This window comes from Callionymus lyra, chromosome 3 (genome assembly GCF_982586985.1).
Source record: "Callionymus lyra chromosome 3, fCalLyr1.hap1.1, whole genome shotgun sequence".
Classification (NCBI taxonomy): Eukaryota; Metazoa; Chordata; class Actinopteri; order Syngnathiformes; family Callionymidae; genus Callionymus; species Callionymus lyra.
The window spans coordinates 25,066,505-25,087,484 of record NC_141820.1 but is presented as its reverse complement, the minus strand read 5'-3'; the positions used below and the strand labels follow the sequence as shown (position 1 = coordinate 25,087,484).

Below are 20,980 nucleotides of genomic sequence, written 5' to 3'. Positions count from 1 at the left end.
GTGTTTGGGTTACTGAGGATTCTCACAAATAATCTCCTGATCTACCAAATAATAATAGCTGGTGATGATTGTCCATCAAAAGAAAATAAAGGCTTACACTAAGGCAGAGCAATTTCACTGGAAAGCTTTGAATTTTAATTTGGAATCCTACTGGGTACGAACAAATTAGAGCTTAGTCATTCTAGAGACATCTTTGTGAATAGAAACTTGTTAAATTTGTGAGTTTTCTTCATTCATTCATGAGGCCTACACCGTGTTGTAGGTTAGTAGCCATTCATTCCATTGTTTGTTTACCTTCCTGACATTACATGTTAGTTACAGAATCAACGAGTGTCTCCACTGTCCTCACCCAGGGAAGCGCGAGGCATTCTTGTCCTTCTTGAGTCCCAGGCGACTGGTGGACTTGATGTAAAGGTGGCGATGAAGCTCGTCGATGAGGACCAGATGGATGTTGAGTTTCTTGGTTTTCAGCTCCAAACGCAGATCCCCGAGTCCCTCCACCTGGTACAAGGGGCCCTCCAAAGACTGGACCGCTGACACCTACGGACAATAACGTACAATAAAGTGTAATTACCGATTGAGGGATTGTAAGTACTCACTGTCGAGTTCTACAGCAAACAGCAGTACTTTGAAGACAACCTTGAAACCACTTGTCACTCACTTGTCTGCTTGATCACTTCTTTTATGATCATCTGACAGCCGACCATTCAATAAAAAGAAAATTCTACAAAACCGGTGCCTTTTGTGTCGAGTTCATTTCATGAGCTTTGAAATTGGAAAAATGAGTCAAAATGTTTTTATTTTATAAGTTTCCAAAACAATTATTTTAAGTGTTGTTCATAAGACAATGTGAGTTTCAATGTCATTTTAAATATAATTCTACGGGTTTTATCAAGATCATTGAAAAACAAAATGTATCTTATATATTATTTAAAATTATCTCATTAATAAATCATCTCATTTCGTCTTCATACATTTCAATGCTGAAAAGACGAGGTCGACATTATCCCAACTTTGCTGTAAATTAATTAAATAAATAGTTATAATTGCATTAAAGAACGAGTTATGCAAATCCTGTGCGGCAATTTCTAGCTTTTACAAATACCTTTTTATGTCTCAAGCAGATGATGTTCCCATATGATGCGATTCATTTGCTCTTTTTGCTCTTACTAACCTTTAACTGTTACAAATAATTCTATTTTTTCCAACATTTGTATCACTATCAACTGTCTTATTAACTTAAGGCCAACTCAAACCTCTTTGTATCCCTGTATATTATGAATATTGGGATCTACATTTGTCTTAATTCTCAATTAAATAACAAACCTATTATTCCTCATATTGAATTAATACATGTTTAATGAAAGGAAAACATTCATTTGTTCCTCAAATCATCTTATGTCATCTCTGTTACAAGTCTATAAAGAAAAAAAAGTCTCCGTATGAAAGTTACGGTCACAAAAAAAGATGTCAATCATGTAGGCTGTTAAAATTAAAATCGTTTCATTTAAAATAATGATTTTATGAAGGCTTTGCTCCTCGTTATCAATAAATGACTAAACGGCGATTCCTTTTTTTTCCTCAAATTCCTTTCTACAGAGAGAATTTGTTGCAGGACATTATAATTAATGAGAATAATTGTGTCTGTGTGAGTGTTCATGTGTGTGTGAAGAACAGATGATGTCGCTGGCACGCTTATTTGCATGGCCAAGGGGAGACCGGCAGCTAATGGTTGGGACAGAGAATTGGGGACCCTGGGCAGTGAGGACAGAGGTCAAGTGTGTGTTGATGCAAATGAGAGGCACATTAGTGCCACGATGAGCTAATGTGGTGCATGATAAGGCCACTTGTGTTTAACCGGGCATCCCTGTGAGGCTTCCTGTGCTGTATGTGTGTGTGTATATGATGATATGACTGTAAATCATTTAGCGCTCATGTGTCTGTAGAGATGGGGGTCTCATTACCACTGGGCTGGGATGACACACAGAGGCGGCTTAACATCATTAGGGGCCACGACTGTCAGTGTAACGAGGGATATAAAGTGATTTGATTGGGAGTAAAGGGTGAGGAAGAAGGAGGAGAGGAGAGGTTACATCTCTCCTTTTTCACACTTCCTCTTTTCCCCCGTCTCTCAATCATTATTGCAATCCGTCTACTCTGTACCCCTTTCTTTTCTCAGCTGCAGCTTCTATTCTGCAACCCATTTTTCTCTCCTCCTTTCTCTCAACCAATCTGTCATTTTATGTTCACCGATCCTTTTATCAATCGCTTGCTTTACTCTTCCTACGGATGACATGTGCATTTTCCTTCATCATTTAGTCTCGTTTCATCCAACTCAGTGGTGAGCAATTACATTTCCTCACAGGGGCCACATTTTATACAGTGGCTGTCGTGAGAAATAGGATTGAAAAAGAAAACCAAGCAATAAAACCAAGCTAAATATATAAAAAATATGGCTTCATTGTGTTTCTTTAACGTAAATTTGATGGAAAAGCACTACTTTCCAAATTATTAAAATCTTTTTGAGGGGCAATAAATACTTGCACATATGACAAAAGTCGTCAAGCAAAAACCCTAAAGTCGTATTAAGAGACCAGTGATGAAGAATAGAATTAAATACATGTGCAAATGTAGTTTATATAAAATTTTTGACCTCATGAGGGCCACAAAAATACAGTCCATGTGTCCCCGCAAGCAAAATTTTCCCTGGTGTGATTTATGTCATGTGCATCCTTATTTATCCTATCCCTAACCAAAACTTTACACACTTTTAAAAAAAAAGTATATATATATATATATATATATATATATATATTAAGAGAGAGAGAGAGAGAGGCTAGCAGAAAAGAGTCGCTTCAATGAAAAATAGACAGTAAAGAAACCAACATTGGCTCGTGACCTCATTCGTTTATCTAAAGTAGATGATTCTTGCTTTTTTTTTTATTATCCGAAAACAGTGCAGAGAATCCTGCGATCAAAAGCGGCGCAACAAGCAGTTCAACACATGCAAAAACGTCCTTTCAAGTGCATCTTGACATTATCACAAAAACGACTCTGTCCTGATCTACTTAAGTGCGTTTGAAGTTTAGCAAAAAGCATCCGCGCGTCCACCTGACTTTGAATCATCCACTGTCTGAAGTGAGTGACTGAGCGCAGGTTCTATTCATCCCTTTTCTTTCCACCGCCGTGAAAAGGATTCTTAACGGTCCTTTGGGCACACTATCATCCTCTTCAGATAACCCAATTCCAGCAAACTAATTATTAGCAGCGTCTGGAGGAATATGTGTAGGAGTGACAGAGAGCGCCGGAGATCAGTGAGGAAAGGAACACAGAGATCAGAGAACCAGGTCGTTTAGTCCTCTGTGGCGTTCCTCTCCTCTCGTCTCCTGCTGAGCAAATGGGGAGAAAAAAAAAAATTGCACATCAAAAGAACAGGAGTGCAAACACAGCTCCACACCTGCAACTCCCACAATGCACTTGATGGCATGTTTGAAGGTAAATAGTAGCAGCCACTGGACTGGAAAATTCCATAAATGGATTTTCCTTTTTGAGAGGATGAGAGGCACCGGACAACCAAATAGATACCGTTTTATTCAGCATTTTTTGTCACAGCAGGGATCCACAACACCCCTCTGTACTATTGTCCAGTCAACATTTGCACTCTCGCCGTTTCAGGAGACACGTCTGTTCAACTACTGCGATGTGTTGAACCTGCTGATGTGGAAACGACTCTTCAAAGGTTGGGAAATGAACTTGAAATGGCAGAGAAGTCTCGTATGTTTTGTCAAAAGATGCAACACATCCATCACACCACAAACCACAAATGCAATGGTGACCAGAATGAAAATCAGGGATTAAGAAACCCCACAAGCTCAGAGAAGGAATAGTAAAATATAGCTTTGAGTGAAACCCTCTGATTATCTGCTTTAACTTTTGAAAATAAAACCAGACTCAAAACACAAAAAATAATAAAACGAAAATAAAGGATGGATTAGAATAAATCGCTTTAAAGCTCTTCAGAAATAAATGTTGCATAATCAAAAGTAAATGAAAAAAAAGGGGTTGATTATTGATCAAGAAGAAGATATTTGAAGTAGAAGTTCAAACATGATTTATACCATTCTCTGGAGCTGTTCTGAACGATGACGTTCAAGTGAACATTTGCTCCAACAACATAGTTTTAAATTGAGTAGTTGACTAAATACCTTTTTTTGTTAAATACACATCTACTGTATTCAGAAAAAAAAAACTAGTGCTATTATCTCTTTTGCTATCTGTACAGAATTGGTAAAGTGCAACTTATGTGTTGATTTAAGTGTGTCTTAATTGTTAAGATTAATTATGAACTATTGTTTACCATAACCACGCCCACTAAGCTGTGATTGGTCAAACACAGATGTTTGTCACGCAGCGTCATGAATCCAAGAAGTCTCCACCACCACATGTATAATGAAAGAAGCTGGGCGTTCTTCGCTGCTGCAGGAAGAGCAAAGCCTATTTTTACGTAATAACGGACTCCACTCTCATAACCTCTCGTTCGCCGAGATTTTATACGGGGGGAGAACTTTATAAAGTTATAACTTCAGAACATTACTGCATCATGGAGAGGAAGACTTCAATATTTGAGACATCTGAGTGAGTCAGGAGAGTTGGGTTATTACATTAGTTTCCCTTTAAAAAATAAATTCCTTTACAATCTGAAAATAAAACCAGACTCAAAACACAACTTGCACTGGATTCCAACCGTGTTATATACAGGAAGAAGGGCCACCAACACAGATACCAACAGTTTAGTTTTCTCACATTCTTTTCTTCACAAACCTCTCTTCACATGGCTGATGAAAATGAGTAACAATTTTCATTTACTCACAAAGACAAACATTCAAATTATGATTTCAACACAATTCCCAGTGCAAGTGAAGGGTCTGAGAAAGTCTTGCAGGGTCAGTTTCACGACTACAAGGAATATGATAAAAACACATTTTTTATGTTTTCATGACATTTTAAGAAGTAAAACAATCAAACATCTTAACAGAAAAAATAGCTTCTGTAGCCATGTTTAACTGTTTACTTCAACAAAAAAGTATAAAGGCTGCAGATATTTAATATCTAAATAACTAAATAATATGATATTTTACTTAAAAACTTCTACTAATTTGAGAATCTATTGTATAAATAAAGGGATAACACATAGAATGAAAAGAAGACAAATAAAATAGTAGTGATTTTCTACTGTATTGTACACAAAATACAATTTCTGAATTGTCTAAATGCGAGGTGCATTCTTCACAATTGTTAAAAGGCAACTAATGTGTTGATGTAAGTGTGTTTTAAAATATATCTTGGACCTCTATTGTTCTCATCAGTATGTGTCGGTTTGTACAAAAACTTTTTTTATTGAAATATTTACTTTAGAAATATGCTTAAGCCTGCCCACTAAATCTTGTTTACTATAACCACGCCCACTATGCTGTGATTGGTCAAGCATCAGGGTGTATCACCACATATCATCAATCCCGAAAAAGGCTCCACCTTCAAGGGACTCATTGTAAAAACAAAGCGGGTGTGATTACAGCTGGCTGGAGGAAGGGTGAAGCCATTATTATGTCATAATGGACTCTGCTCTCGCAACCTCTCGTTCGCTGAGATTTCAGACGGAAGAGAACTTTATAAAGTAATAAGTTCAAAACATGGTCATGATGAAGAACTTACTGCATGTTGGAGAGGAAGACTTCAACATTTGAAACATGCGAGTGAGTCAGGAGAGTTAGTTAGCCTGAGTATTATAAATCATCTACTTACCAGCATATCTGTTGCATGGAGGTAATGCTTGCTGGCCATATACGTCACCAGTTTCTGAGGAACTTGTTTGATGCTTTCTATTTCATCCAGCAGCTGGAGCACATGCTTGTGTTCGATGCCTTCTATCCACAACTTTCTCAGCTCGTCTCTTTTGCAGTGAAGCAGCATTTTACATGACAGAAGGTTTTCCTTGACCTGCACAGAAAGCACATTCAGAATCAGACATCCACTTGTCAAGTGAGATATCTCACAAAGACTTAAAAAAAAACTTCTCTTTTTTCATGAATGAGCCAAGGTTGCCATTGACCCTTCTGCTTGTTCACTTCTTTTTATTTTCATAATACACTTATTTATAGCTCAGACTAATGTCATGCAAAAAGGCTGCAGCTAAAAGGGATGAACGAAGTGACCTCAAAAACATGTTCTTGTGCTTCCAGTCACTGTGCAACATGAGTCATCCTCTCCTTTTTGACAATCAACAGTGAAAATAAATGTGTCTTAAGAAATCTATCAGTCCTTGATCAAATTTCAGATGGTAAGCTCCTCCAATGATAAATACATAATGGTACATTAGTGAAGATTAACTTGCTTCTACATAACCCACATTTGACTTAACAGTATAACAAGAGGCACCTTGATTTAAGTTTTTTAAGATTATATAATAAAATTAAAACATAGATAGGATAAGGATAGAATAGAATAATTCGCTTTAAAGCTCTTCAGAAATAAATGTTGCATAATCAAAAGTAAATGAAAAAAAGGGGTTGATTATTGATCAAGAAGAAGATATTTAAAGTAGAATTTCAAAAATGATTTATAACATTCTCTGGAGCTGTTCTGTACGATGCCGTTCAAGTGAACATTTGTTCCAACAACATGGTTTTAAATTGAGTAGTTAACTAATTAAAAGTTTTTTGTTAAATACATATCTACTGTATTCACAACAAAAAAGTATTTGTAAAAGAAATGTCCTTGAAACTTATGTGTTGATTTAAGTGTGTCTTAATTGTTAAGATTAATTATTAACTATAGTTATACCATAACCACGTCCACTATGCTGTGATTGGTCAAACACAGATGTTTGTCACGCAGCGTCATGAATCCAAGAAGTCTCCACCTCCACGTGTATAATGAAAGAAGCAGGGCGTTAACCTCTCGTTCACTGAGATTTTATACAGTTATAAAGTTATAACTTCAAAACATTACTGCATCTTGGAGAGGAAGACTTCAATATTTGAAACATGTGAGTGAGTCAGGAGAGTTGGGTTATTACATCAGTTTCCCTTTAAAGAATAAATTCCTTCAAAATCTGAAGCACTATTTTTTTCTTTCCTGCAAAAAAACAATAAACACGTTTGCCAACAACTTTAGCCCTAAATCAGGACTTTCAAGAGAAAATGAGTTTTAATGTGGATCGTTTGCTTCATCTACCTGTTTGATCTTGTTCCTGGAGCTGGTGATGCGTTCTGTGATGCTCTGGTAAGTTTTGATCGCGGTGGTGAGTTCTGCATAATGCTGAACTATCAACTCATCCAAGTCATGGTCACATTTCTCAAACGCTTCTTCCAGACGGCCTTTCTCGGTCTCTCTGTCCTGTACATCATCACTGCTGGAGAGAGTCCTGCATGCAAAACACAGATACGGTCAGGCAAATGCATGCTGGGAACTATTGGATTGTTTTTCCAATGAAATGCTTGGCGTAAATAAATAAAATTCACGTACTAATATATATGTAATTGGAAATGAATATTGTGATCAACGCGCTGCAAGTCCAAGCAGGTGAAAAGGCAAAACATTTTATTATAAATCAAAGGATAATTTGTGAAAATCATCGACAGCACAACAAAGATAACATTCCATTATTAATATGTACATTTTTAAAACGATTCAATTGCTTTATGCCTTGAGATGTACAAATGTTCTCGCTGTAATGGTATTGCAGACAAAACATTTGCCAAAAACAAAACATCTTGAAAATAAATGAACAATTACAAGTACTGGAATAGCTGGACAATCACCAAAAAAATCTAAATCGATCGTAGATCATCTTTAAAGAGCAAACCGGAAAGGATATGCTAAGTTAGCTTTAGCATGAAGCTGTCAACATGTCATCGACAAATAAAATCTGCGAGTCAACGAAACAAAATCTCTCCCTACAATAATAACACACCGTAAGACTCACCTTATGACAGAGATGAGGAGACCAGAGGGGTCTTTATTCTTGCTCACCGCACTTCTGTATCTTCCTGTGTCAGCTGCCATTTTTCCAGCTGCAGCACCCAAACAGGAAGACCAGCCGAAGGGGATTGTGGGAGATGTAGTTCAAACGGTGACCGCTTGACATTCACACAAGATTTCATACTGTAATAATCGTTCAATCTTTGCGAATGTTTTTCGTACTTTATGAAGTGATTCTATCTATTTTTCTTTGTTGACTGCTGCTTACTCCCACATTATTTCATAATTTAGATTATCCGGGCTCTTATATCTTAAAGCCAGTTATATTTAAGACTTTTAAATACTTATTCAAAACTTTTAAAACATTTATTTTAAGACCCAAATACCCAAGCTGAAAAAATACTCCATTAATTACATATTTAGTCTACTAAAAAACTTTCCTTGACTCTGATTGTACTGATTTTGAAGAATGTGAAAAAGTACACCGAAGTCAACATGCATATGTTGTTTTGTTAGTTCTGCTACTGAGTTTGTACGTCAATCTTTAAATAATGTTACCATTTTTAAATAAATAAATACATTTTACCAGATTTCTTAAGACTATCATAACATCTATTCATCATGTGTTTAAATTCTAAACACTTTTCATTGACTTTAAATGATTGAAGACTTTTATTCAGATTCATGAATGTAAAGAATTTTACAACTTTAAATTCATGAGAATAAAATTCATGGAAACCATGATGATATAAAGAATAAGAAACTTTGACTAGTCAGAAATTGGGTTTATATGTGCAAGATAATTCCTTCTTTTTTCCCAGGGATAAGAGGTATTATGTTACTTTTGTTTTAACATATTTTGAATTATTTGTTTACTAAAACTAAATCTGACACTATAAGGATAGTAAAAAGAGGTTGTTAAGCTGTCTGTGTATCTTCTATTGTGCATCAGGGTCATAGAGTTAATAGCTTTGACCATTTAAAACACACAGTGTTAAGATTCGGAAGGGCTCTGCTGTGTTGTATCTCCACCAATCTCTGCTGCTGCAATGGAAAAAGGTGATGGAATTGATTGTGTAGAAAAGAGGTCGATTCCCAGTAGCCTTGGCCCTGATTGATGTGCTGGTGCAATGACGAGATAACATTGTGGGTGATCTTGGTGTCCGGGCGAATACATTGAAAAAAGATCAGCAATAATGGTATCATTCTGGCAGCTGTTGTCTTTTCAACAGAAAAGAAAAGTGCATCGCTTCTAAGGTCCAAGTTTATTTTTTGAATGTTTCACCTTTTCCTCACTGTCTATCTCCCATCACTCCACCCAATCTAATAGATTTTCCTCCACCCAAGAGGACCAAGGTCTTTCAGCGTGATTGATGTGACCAAGTGTCCAGGGTGTGGATTATAGACAAGGGCAAAAAGGTAGGACATGACTTTTTGATCTGTTTACTTATAGATCTCCGTGCAAAATCTTTATTGTGCATTGAACAGGTGATCGAGGGCGGCTTGGGACTTGGCAGCTTGATTCAATGCATATTTAGAGGCGTTCACTTGCCAATGGGTTGACAAATTCATATCATTGTATAGTTAAGGTCAGGGATAGTGTTCCAAAATGCTATTGTTTGTTGGTGTAATTAGATGTCATTGGTACCTTGCAATGATTTATCCATGGAGTCTGCCAATTATAAATAGCTAATGTTTGAAATGGGATGAATGAAAGGTATGGCTCAAATAAAAAGAAAATACCTGCTATATTTTCTTATTTTGACCAATATAAAGTAGGGCAATAAACTGTATCGTCCAATCACATAGCATGAGGTTGGTTGGTTGAGAAGACAAGCAATTTCAGAGGTCTTCATTACTGTCATGAGCTGGGTAAAAAACAGTAAATTGCGATTTATGAAACTATCAGATAAGAAGTTCTGAGTGAATGGTAAACTGAGAGTGACACTGACAACTGCTGTCAATTCCATGATGGTGATGGAAGATGGAGATTAAACAATCAAAAGAAAAGTTTATCTCCAGAAAAAAAACAAGTTAAGTCCTTGGTTAAGCATAATTGTTTTGTGAATGGGTTAGATAGACATAGGCAGCTTGGATAATGAAGAGGAAAGGGAAGAAGAAGGGAATCAGCAGTAGAAAATGAATGAAAAATAATAATAATACAAATATATATATGATTCCATAAATAATCTCGAGAAATGATCAACCCATTAACACTGACGACTACACTGTGCTTGCTCATACATTTGGAGTAATACAATTAGCAAAAGTACTGTTATTACTACCAACTAAAGAAAAGTTGAAAGCACAGTAAGCAAGGGATCGCCCAATGGCTGTGGATAAAATAGTAGCAACAGAAGTGAATTTTGAAGAATGCATGTGAAAACCACAAAAGAGGGTTGTGGAGAAAAAACAGTGAAACAATGTTGATAACTTTGAATGTAAGTAAGTAAGTAAGTAAGTAATTTGTATTTATAAAGCGCTTTTGCAGACCAGGGTCACAAAAGTGCTTAAAGAATCAAAACAATACTCCAAACTAATATACTAAAAAATATTCTTCATCGTCAAGATAAAACTACGTAGAGAAATAAGGCAAAACACTTTTCCCAGGCAAATAGGAAAGCGGTGATTACAGTGTTTACTGTAGAAGCAAATGTTTTTTTAAATCTATAAAAAAAAATTTTTTTAGATGAAATCAGTGTTAATTCAAATGAGAATAGTATTAGATATATCAAGTTAAATTACTGTTACAAAGGCCCACCAGCAAAGTGTTATGAGTACTTTATTGTTTTTCATATCACATTTTCACAAATTTAACCAAAAAAATTAACAATTCATTATTTGAGGAAGACAGATCCATACGGTTAAGAGGAAGAAATAGTAAACATACAATCAGAAACATCATCCAAATTAGGGAACTAAACGGGGATGCACGTTCTCTCTAGTGAAATAGCTAACACTGGGTTAAATTCCAGGTTAAAACATTTGATTTTAATTATCAAAATAAATTCCTATTATACTCTTATTTCTCTTTGGTTAAAAAAACGTTTCAAACAAAAGGTATTTAAGACGTATTTAACAAGGTGTAAGAATTACAGCAGGACTAATAAATAGAGGAGTTAAAGTGACATTAATTTTATGTGGGTTCCAGCATATGCGGGTGTTAAAGGAAATAAGAAAGCAGATCATTGGGTGAAAAACTTTTGAAAAGAGTAAATTCTATTTGAGGAAAAATGGAGAAAGGGAGACACCTTAGTGCTTTGTGACCCTGGTGTGAGAAAGGGGCTTTACAAATAATTAAGGTCCAAACAGTTTTAAACTTGTTAGAGGTAATTTGAAAAATATAAGGATTGGGAATCAGTTGAACATGTTTTTATGATATTTTAAAAGATATGTAAGGCGGTGGGAAGTTTTGAAGGGTACAAATAGGAGGGTTACAAAAAATAACATTGTAGAATATATTGAAAGAAAACAAAACTGTCATAATAATTTTATTTTATTTATTTATACATCATGAGCGTTTTACCAGATACGATGAGTAAGAAACTGTAGATTTATAAATGTAATAGAACGTATCAGATTGTAAGCCGAGTGCCTGATCCACCCTCTAGTGCATGGGAGGCGGTAATGCTCCACGAGCTGAATGCCAACCGCCGTAAAGAAGGAGAAGAAGAAGAAGACGTCCAATCACGTGGCAGAGTTTTCTCCACTACGTCATGCTACGGAAGCGGTGACCTTGTGTGGTAGCTAACAGAGAATAACATTAGTGACTCGTGTACTACATCAACGAGTTAATACAAAATAATATTTTACAAAGTGATAATGGGGGCTAACAATAGCAGCGAGCGGGTTGTTCCCTTTGAGCCAGACGAGAACGACAACTATACGGTGATACCAGGCATCCAGGTGAGTGAGTCCAGCACACTAGCTGTCAAACTTATGGCTGCACAATAAAGTCAGACACAGCTTTTATTGTCAGCCGACTTTTATGCTTTATTGTGACGTAATATTCAGATAGAAAACTCTATATGACGTCAGCACACGCATGCGTTTCTGTCATTCTTCACGATGACTGATGGGTCACATTTTAAAAATACTTATGTCTCTGGTCAAGATCAAGTGTCTGGATTTTGCTTAATGAAAGTGGTTTTAAACTTGTTACTCTTCAATTGAACCTCTCCTCCATCAACAAGTGCTCTGGAGATTACATTTAAGTGGTTTACGTTTGGCACATTCACAACATTCAGGCTTTTAAGATGAGCTAAAGTGTCTCCATGACGTCACAAGAAGGTCTTAGATGACCTCTCCAAGTACAGCAGTACAGTAGATGTATATGCATCATACACAGTACATGGACATGGAAAAGTAATCTTCAATATAACTTTAGTTCAAAAATATTGTCAAACACTAGAAACTTAAGCTTTGGTAAAGTAAACTATCATAAGCGCACAATCACCTATTGCGTAAATTACTTTATACTTAAATTATACTTACTCGGATTATTAAAAAATTAACCCCCTACACCCACCTTTCCACTTCTTTGATGTGTGCACATATACTAGTGTTTATTGTTGTCTATATAGTTATCATTATTTTAATCATTTTGTCTTTATGTTGTGAAATTAATGGTATGATTATAACTTCATCATTGTTTATTGTTGTTTTATTATGTTTTTATATTTTTATTATAATTATTGTTCTTTTTATTTTACCGTTTTTGTCATGAACATGTGTTAATATAATCAGAATCAGAAATGTATTGCCAGTGTTGTGAACACAACGTAGGATTCTTTTGTGTGTTGCAAGTACATGATAAAAGAATGAAATAAGATGACACACAAAATAAGCAAAAAATAGAAACAAAGAAAATGAAAAACAGAACCAAGCACCAGGGCAGCCATGTGTGGCACCTAATGTGTTTAAATGTTTAATATTTTTGTGCTTTTTTTTCCCCATTGTGGGGAAAAAAATAAGTGTATCATTGGTGATAACTTTTAGCATGAATAAGGTAGATATTTTCATAAATATTATGTAATGTACAAAATAGGATTATTCATTGCACCTTAATTATTAATTGAAGATTCCCAATACTATTAAATCATCAAACAATGTCTTGTAAGCCTTAGAACCGGATCAGTGACAAATGTTGTGATGAGCCATGTTTTCTTTTACATCATGAGGGTGGAGTGCTTATGTAAACTCTGACACAATGGAGGACCAGCAAAAAGAGTCGAGCTTGCAGCTCGAGAGTGATTTATTTATTTGGAAAAAATGTAGCTGTGTAATTGGATCCATCATTCATTTTTTTTGTATCACAATACAAAACACATTCTTCAATTTAGTGTACTTGCATTATTGTGTTACAAGCAGAGATTTCTGGATGTTGGATAATAATTGTCCTGCTTTGAGGACTAAATCAAACAAGAATTGTGAGTGGAAGTTTACAACACTTAAAGGATGTGCCAGGAAGATTTGACCTTACACAGAAATGTATTGTTGATAAGACAAGCCAAGGATCCTGTATTTTTGACATATGCATTATATTAATTCTGGACAATCCACATTGATGAGATTATAAATGGAATTCTCCGGAATTATCCTTGTATAATAATCTATCCATGTACAACTATTTATATATATTTAAGAGTGATGGGGTGTGCCATTAAATGGTCATAAAGTAGCACTTTTCTACAGCAGTTAGCCATTGATTCACTATTTACAGGGTTATTTTTGATGTAATTTAGGTAAATGATTTCATTTAGGGCTCGGCATGTTATGATAGTTGAATAAAAGACCATATTTCACAATGAACTGTAAGGCCAAATGTTTCAGATGGAAGATAGTTTAGAAACTCTACACATTTAGAGTTTAGTTCAAACCATTCAACCATCTGGTTTTGTCAAATTATAGGGTAGCGATGTTTGTGCTTTGGTTATGTAAAGAAACAACTTTGTGGATGAAACGACAGATGAATAATAATGCTGGTTACACTTGAATGCTAGCATTACATTCGGTAAGGCTGGTCATAATCTAAAAGCCCTGAAAGTTAAAGCCCAGCATCTTTTGAAAAGTTGTGATTCCACAGCACACCCGTGTGTTAGTTTTGGTCTTCTGAAGCAGCTTTGATCAGAAGTGCATGCAGTGAATAAGAACTGATGGCTCATCGTTCATTTGAATGCTGCGAGCGGAGGCGTCCTTCATCTGATGCATTCTTGACTATTTCCATTTTTCAAACGTTGCTGACAGATGTTGAGCCTTTTCACAGCCTATTGCTCGGCAAACATCTCAGGATGATTTATTGGCTCGAAGGAAAGAGTAGTCGCCGGCAGGCTGGAAGGTTTAGATTTAAAGAAACAAGCATTTCCCATTAAGGCCGGTCTCCCGCACTGCAGGTGTGTAATTCAACACAAGAATTGATTGTTCGCCTCCAAGAGAACCCTGAGCATGTTCATCATTTTAACTTCACGATTTGAATATCTTACGCTGTCTGCTCTCTCTTCTCTGCAGATTACGAAAAGAGCCATCAAGCGCTTGATAGAACCTGTACCTCCACCATCCCCACCAAAATTGTCTTTCCCCACTCCTCCTCAGCCGGGACAGGTAGCAGCACCCAGTACAAATAACCCAGTGATCCCGCTCGCGTCACCCCTTGCTCCTTTTTCTACCCCAGCTCCTGCTTTTGTCAATGATCCCACCATCAGTCCTGCAAACGACTCCCCCTCATCTGCTCCAATCATTTTACCTGTCGTGATTGAACCAATCATTTCTCCTGCTTCTCCCGAAGCTGCCGTGCTCCCTTGCCCTCCCGCCGAGCCTCCAATATTGCTACCCCTGAATGCCACCCCGACTCAACAGCATGTCGCCCCATCTTCTGACCCTCCCCTGCTTGAAACCAATGCTCCTTGTGAACCAGTGTCCCCCCCCTCTCAGCCCTCGGTAGAGACGGTTCCCGCTGATTCAGCTGGTGGTCCGAAGTCAAGTTCAGTCCCTCCTGCTGCATCAGCTGGTGAGTTTCATTCCAGCTCATTGAAGTCATTCATGGACCATCATACAGGTTATGTGGTTCTCTGGGTCTGTTTGATGTCAACGCTCTGAATGTATTTCAATGTAATTTACATGTACACAAATTGCTGTGTTTTGGAATTCCTTTTGGATCTGGGAAGGTTTTAAAAGGAATCGTCTTTCAATTCTACCTACCTTTCCTCCTTCAGCTAAAATAAACCTACAATTGAATGTCTAAAATATATCAACTTCCATTGGACTGTAGTGACTAAATATTTTTTCTTGTCTTGTTATTTTTCCTTGCTTGTGTTGAGTCGTTCTTTTGAACAGTATTACACATATTACGTTTTAATAAACTACCTTTATATTATATTTATATGTGTAACAGTAAATCAGCCACTTATTAACCATTATAAAGTACTGACTCACACCTTGTTTATAATATGCGATGTGTGATGTGTATATTCTACCCAGAATATGATGAATAATAATAATATTATTATATAATAATATTAATAATATATAATATTAATAATAACCCAGAATAGCATGATAATAAGGAGTTGACGCTGAACAATACCGTAATTGTTGATTATTAACAGTAAAAAAAAGTAGCAATGTAAGATTTACTTTGGTTTAGACTAGCTTCTGTCTATCTACCCATGATTAGTACATACAATGAGAAAAGTAATTCACTTTTCATAATACTTTCTCTTATTAAATTTCCTGTTAATAGTTTTTAGTAATTAAGGTGTTGTTCCGGGTGACCTCCTTATCATCATGTTATTATTAGATTAGAGTAGTATATAGTCAATGAACAAGGTGTGAGTTAGTACTTTATAGCCGTTAATAGGTGGCTAATTTGCTGTTAAAACATGTATGTAATATTAGCTTATTAATACTTAATATGTGTTCCCAATTCTAAATATTGATGATCATAGAACAAGACCGTTATATTATTTGGCTCGTATTTTAGTTTTCCTTCTTATATTATTTATCAAGCAAATTTATGTTTTGTCTCAAAATGTCGCTCCATTATTAAAAAAAATAAAAATAAAAACGTATATATTGTTACAAAAACATTCTGTAGAATATTGTAGATTTCTTTCGGTTAGTTAATTAGAAGTCAGTGTTGTTAGAGAGTTGAGGATTTATTATGTTCAGCTAATTTAAACGGTGTTTACTGTGCTTACTTTAATCCAACTAAAGCCATTATATATTCTCTTAAGCCTTTCTTGCAGACTTTAATTAATCTTTATTACAGAACAAGCATTTGCCACATTTTTCATCGCCAATCCTTTAGGATTTTAGAAAAACAACTTATTTTGTGCAATTAGACTAAGCGGCAAACATTGCACAATTACGGCGTCTCTGTGTTTTTGTTTATAATGATACATTTTGGCTGATACTTGACCTGGTCAGAAGCACTTTCTTTAACTTAAACCTCATCTTCAAGACTACACAAAGATTTAAAGTAATGATTCCTTTCAACACGGTCCCGGGCTGTATCCATCAGCGTCGAGGCGGGTGTGGGTGGAGGGTCTTCTGAGCATGTAGGCCGTTCTCGCCGTCCTAGACCGTGTTCAATCAGTCAGCTAATTAAAAACGGCCAACTTATGCCACGCCACACTGACTCTTGTGATTAAAAATGACACCTCCGCACTTTCACACTAGCAAACCAACAGTTGTGAATTTATATTCGCTCAATCTTTAATTACAAGCCATTTTCATCTTGGCTCGGGCCTTCTATCCTGATAATGATGTTTGTGAAATTCATTGAATGTTTTCCACACATATTTAAAGAAACTATCGTTGTCTGTTTTTCTCTAATCTGTTACTACGAACAGAGCCCAGGTTGATTGTTCCCCATTTTTAGTTCATTGTTCGCACTAATTGCTTTTCAGATGAAAAGATAATTACGACAATAGCTCACTTAATTATCTGTTTTTGAGTGTTTCGTTTGTAGCCCTTTCTAAGTGCTTGCTGACAGCCGGGAGAGCAGTATTTTACCTCCCCTTTTTTCAAGTCAATAAAAGTAGGGGATTGACTTTGGAGGATAAAAACTTTTTGCACGCATATATTACCCAATTTTCTGTTTACTCAAATCGATAACTGAAGTGAAAATGTTGTCATTATAGAATAGTTTTGTGATATATTTGTATACACAGGAAACCTTTGCTTATACTTAAAAATGGAGGATTCCTGTATGAATCATGATGTGCTGAAAGTGACCCTGGTAAAAAATCTTCACCGCTTCTACTTCTTATCTGAGTGCCACTAATGATGAAACGAGGACGTCGGCAGGAGTCAAACCATTTAAAATATTCATCAGTAACATCTACACCTTCACCTTTTAGCCCTTGAAAACTTTTGAATTTCAGGCTTTTCAAAATGTATTAGTTTTATTATCGGCTTCATAGTAATGCTGCTTTACCTTTAGTGGCAATGTGCAACACTGAGTTATGTATAGCTCGATGTTTGACAATCACCAGACTAAATCACTTCACTCTCAGTTTAAGTTAGAAACACTTTTCGTTACACACCTCTGTAACTATTAGATCAGGGTTTAAACAAGTGGACAACAGAACATTTTCACCCTTGTTGGGATTTTCAACTTCCATTAATGTCCTTCATTTATTTTACCTATATCATTGGAATGAGATATGATTATCAATTAATTTATATATATTAATGGCCATTTTATTCAAAAAAAATTAGAGCTTTTGCATGGTAGGATGCACTAGAATTCAGAAAGTTGTCTGCAAAAACTAGAAGAAATACATTGTTTTTAAAATGGACAACATGAATTTAATAATGGAATTAGAATCAATGATTCGGTGCTTAAACTCTTCCTGCCCGACAAATTCCCAAATATCCTTATGGAACACAAAGTCTGTTACAAAGGTTATCTTTGAAAAAAAGATTTCCTATACCAGGAGTTCTGGTGTCTTTCTATCTTTAACCCAAGTTTGTGGCTTCAGCACAGTTCAAAAGCACTGGGTTGGCACCAGTATAAAGTCAAACAATAAATAAATGAAATCCTGATTCATGATGTTTACCTGTAATATAATTAACCTTGGAAGTCTTCGTTCATCCTGTTTTAAGGTTTAACTTTCACGTTTAATGTCAACAATAGAAAGCATTTATTAAAAAGGTTGTATAAAAGTTGTAAATATTGAGCTGGAACTCATCCCTCCATTATTCAGTTGGAACTTATCCCAGCCTGAAGTCTCCACTCTCTTCATGAGGCCGTCATAACGGCTGATCGCCTTATTTTGATGTTGGCGCCGCAAAAGGACATCTGACCCCCAGAGGCCGTCAAGATGCTCCGAATTCAATAGAGTCTGATTTTATGAGGCCATTAATAGACGACGAGACGGAAGCAAATGCGTCCGGCGTTTGTGACAAGTGATCACCGATGATTGAGCGGCCCGAACAAGCCATGGTAAACACGCATCTTGTTAAAAAGTTTCAAAGTTCAGGCCCTTTGTGAAAAGACTGTGACCTTAATGAGACAGGCATTGATTATCTGTGGACACCAGAGTTGGCTCAGCAGTGGAGCTCTCAGCAGGTTGGCAGCCTCCGAATCCCAGCCCGAGTGCGGTGTGTGTGCTGATTACACCATATTCAAGGTTGAACCTCCTACTCCTTCTCATTGTTCTATAAATATTCATGTGGCACAGCCCACACACTGCCCTGGACTAATAGTCTGCTAGGAGATGTGGGAGACTACTGGGGGGGGGTCAAAGACGCTAGAAGATGATTTGAGAATATTCGACAACGTTGTTTGTTCTTCGTAAAACATTAGCTTTTTTGATTCCGATGTTAATTAACAATTATTAGATGGCACAACTTAAGATGCATCTTCTTAGTTTGTTTCTTGATGTTTTTTTCAAGCTCCCAGCAGTTTAACAATGTCGATCGATTGTTCTTCAAGTAAAATGGCTGGCATCGTTTCTCATCACTGTTGTCGTGTCGCTGGAAATTGTTTTTTTTGCCAAAATAAATATAACCATTAACAATTTGCAGTGTTAGCTTTGGATTCGTCTGTTGACTTCTATTTTTCTATTAGAGTCCGATGAAAGGTGCACAAAGACTCAACTAAGAGTGAGAGGCGTGAGGATGTGGTAATCTTTCAGATTATGCCTTCCCTGCGGGTCCTCGGGTTAATGAAAGTTCTGATGAGAAAAGCCATTTACCTCGGCCTATTATCTCTACTACCAATAGCCCGGTGATCCTGCGCCCGTCCTTCCTCCTTCCATAGGGCACGGTGATTGGCAGGAAGAGGACAGTAGTGGGGACCGTCTGAAACGAGTTTTTTAATCTGTTTAACATTTACATGTCCTACTCGTACCTGACACGGACTCTGTAGCTGTGGCCCTCAGCCACGTCCCCTCAAGGACCCTAGAGAGGGGTTTATCATATCAGCTGTCCCAGGCTGGCTATCAGAACATTCTTTGCTTCAGTTTGTCTGAACTCGGGGGCATAAGAAAATGAATCGTAAGGGTATTTTTAAAGCCAACGTTCACCTCCCATGCAAATCTATTCATGATTGCAATGTTCCCTCCTGCAAATAATCTTTTACAGGTTAAGTTTTGTTTTAATAGATACTAGTTAAGATGCAGTTAAAGTATCATTTTTAGATGAATTTTAAAGTTGATACTTCACATGAGGGTCGCAGGACCTGTAGTTCTATTTTCACTTGACCAACCTTCAAGTTGTGGGTGATAAATACAGCAAAAATTAGATAACATGACTAGCATACCAACAAATGTTCATTTGTCACATTTTCTCTGCAACAAAATGAGTAAACTTAAGTTCCCTGGTCATCTCCCTTGGTTTCCTGTGCCTTTTTTTCAATGCTCTCAATTCTTTGTGATGTAACGCTTTAGAAAACTGGCTCACATTAGTCACTATTCAAAGTCTCAAAACTAAAAAATTAGTCCGTGAATAAAAAGGCATTTTTGTTATTGCTTTGAAACTAGTGACGCTTGTTCTTCTTGCTGTAAAAAAATATTGACAGCTATATTTGAAAACTATTTGACTTTGTTTGATAGTGGTTCAGTAACAGCATATCCAAGTTTCTTTCGATTTTATAAACTGCAAAATTTGTTCTGGGTTTGAATTCAACTAATGTGAGTCAGCGGTTGTAAGAGCTGTCAGACATGATTGATATTATTTAGGCACAGTCGGGATGCTGGCTGACAGTGAACCGTCTCTGAGGATGAAACGCACTTTTTTTTAATCTGTCACTCATTTTTACCCAATATTCCTGTCATTGCCAGCCTTCCTTCACCTGACTCGCCCTTCATTGTGACTGTCCAACATGACACGTATTTGGGCTGACATGAAATTAGAAAATACCAGGGGTCCCAAAAAATGTGACATTTTTACACAGGTCAATCATTTTAGCAATTATTATTGAAATAACCCCAAATTTTCACAGAATATAAAGAACCAGATCAAGATTTTATGCTTTTTGTTGTTGCAGATCACTTCAAGTCACCTCAAGAAAACGTTTAATTTCCAATCTTTTCTTCAGGATACGTCCAAATCATAGTTTATTTTTTGCATTGAAAGCACGTCGCCCAGCTTTGGGTGATTCCAGGATGCAAAATGACTTCTCTTTGGAGAGGAATGGAATGGCTTGACATGAAAAGAGAACAAAATTAAAACATAAAATAATAATTATTGATCTGTTTCTATACAATCTGTGAAAAGCAGAGAATATTTCAACAAGATTGTCAAAATGATTGGCCCGGAAATGATGTCAAATTTTCTGTGACACAGAAAAGTAAAGTTATAACGGTGCAAGACTAGATTGTTTCAAAGAGTGTAGAGTGGAATAACATAACGGCAAGTCTTGTGTTTTTATAAGTCTAGCACTTCAGGTGGTCGACATGCTTCATATTCTGAGTGATATCTTGTCTAAATATATTCTCCAGCCAACACCCATGTCATCACTGCCTTCAACAAAATTCTCTGCAATGCAGACGCT

At 36.5% G+C, this 20,980-nt stretch overlaps 2 protein-coding genes across 3 annotated transcripts in view; one reads left to right on the top strand and one right to left on the bottom strand.

The window, feature by feature from the left end:
* exoc4 (exocyst complex component 4) overlaps nucleotides 1-8,093 on the bottom strand; it is a 100,958-nt gene extending 92,865 nt beyond the window's left edge. Inside the window, exons 1-4 of the mRNA XM_087787270.1 lie at nucleotides 7,985-8,093; nucleotides 7,234-7,423; nucleotides 5,803-5,997; nucleotides 350-540 (exon numbers count right to left, since the gene is read on the bottom strand). Of these exons, the coding sequence (XP_087643396.1) occupies nucleotides 350-540; nucleotides 5,803-5,997; nucleotides 7,234-7,423; nucleotides 7,985-8,064 (656 nt within the window). The 5' untranslated portion in view covers nucleotides 8,065-8,093. The remainder of the gene's footprint in view (nucleotides 1-349; nucleotides 541-5,802; nucleotides 5,998-7,233; nucleotides 7,424-7,984) is intronic.
* A 3,594-nt stretch (nucleotides 8,094-11,687) lies between these two features.
* The window catches only part of chchd3a (coiled-coil-helix-coiled-coil-helix domain containing 3a), a 71,465-nt gene continuing 62,172 nt past the window's right edge, over nucleotides 11,688-20,980 (top strand). Inside the window, exons 1-3 of one of the 2 annotated variants that reach the window (XM_087787273.1) lie at nucleotides 11,688-11,886; nucleotides 14,488-14,580; nucleotides 14,911-14,986. In XM_087787273.1, coding sequence (XP_087643399.1) covers nucleotides 11,803-11,886; nucleotides 14,488-14,580; nucleotides 14,911-14,986 — 253 coding nt within the window. In that variant the 5' untranslated portion in view covers nucleotides 11,688-11,802. Of the gene's footprint in view, nucleotides 11,887-14,487; nucleotides 14,987-20,980 lie in introns of both variants that reach the window. The other variant, XM_087787272.1, reaches the window with a different exon arrangement.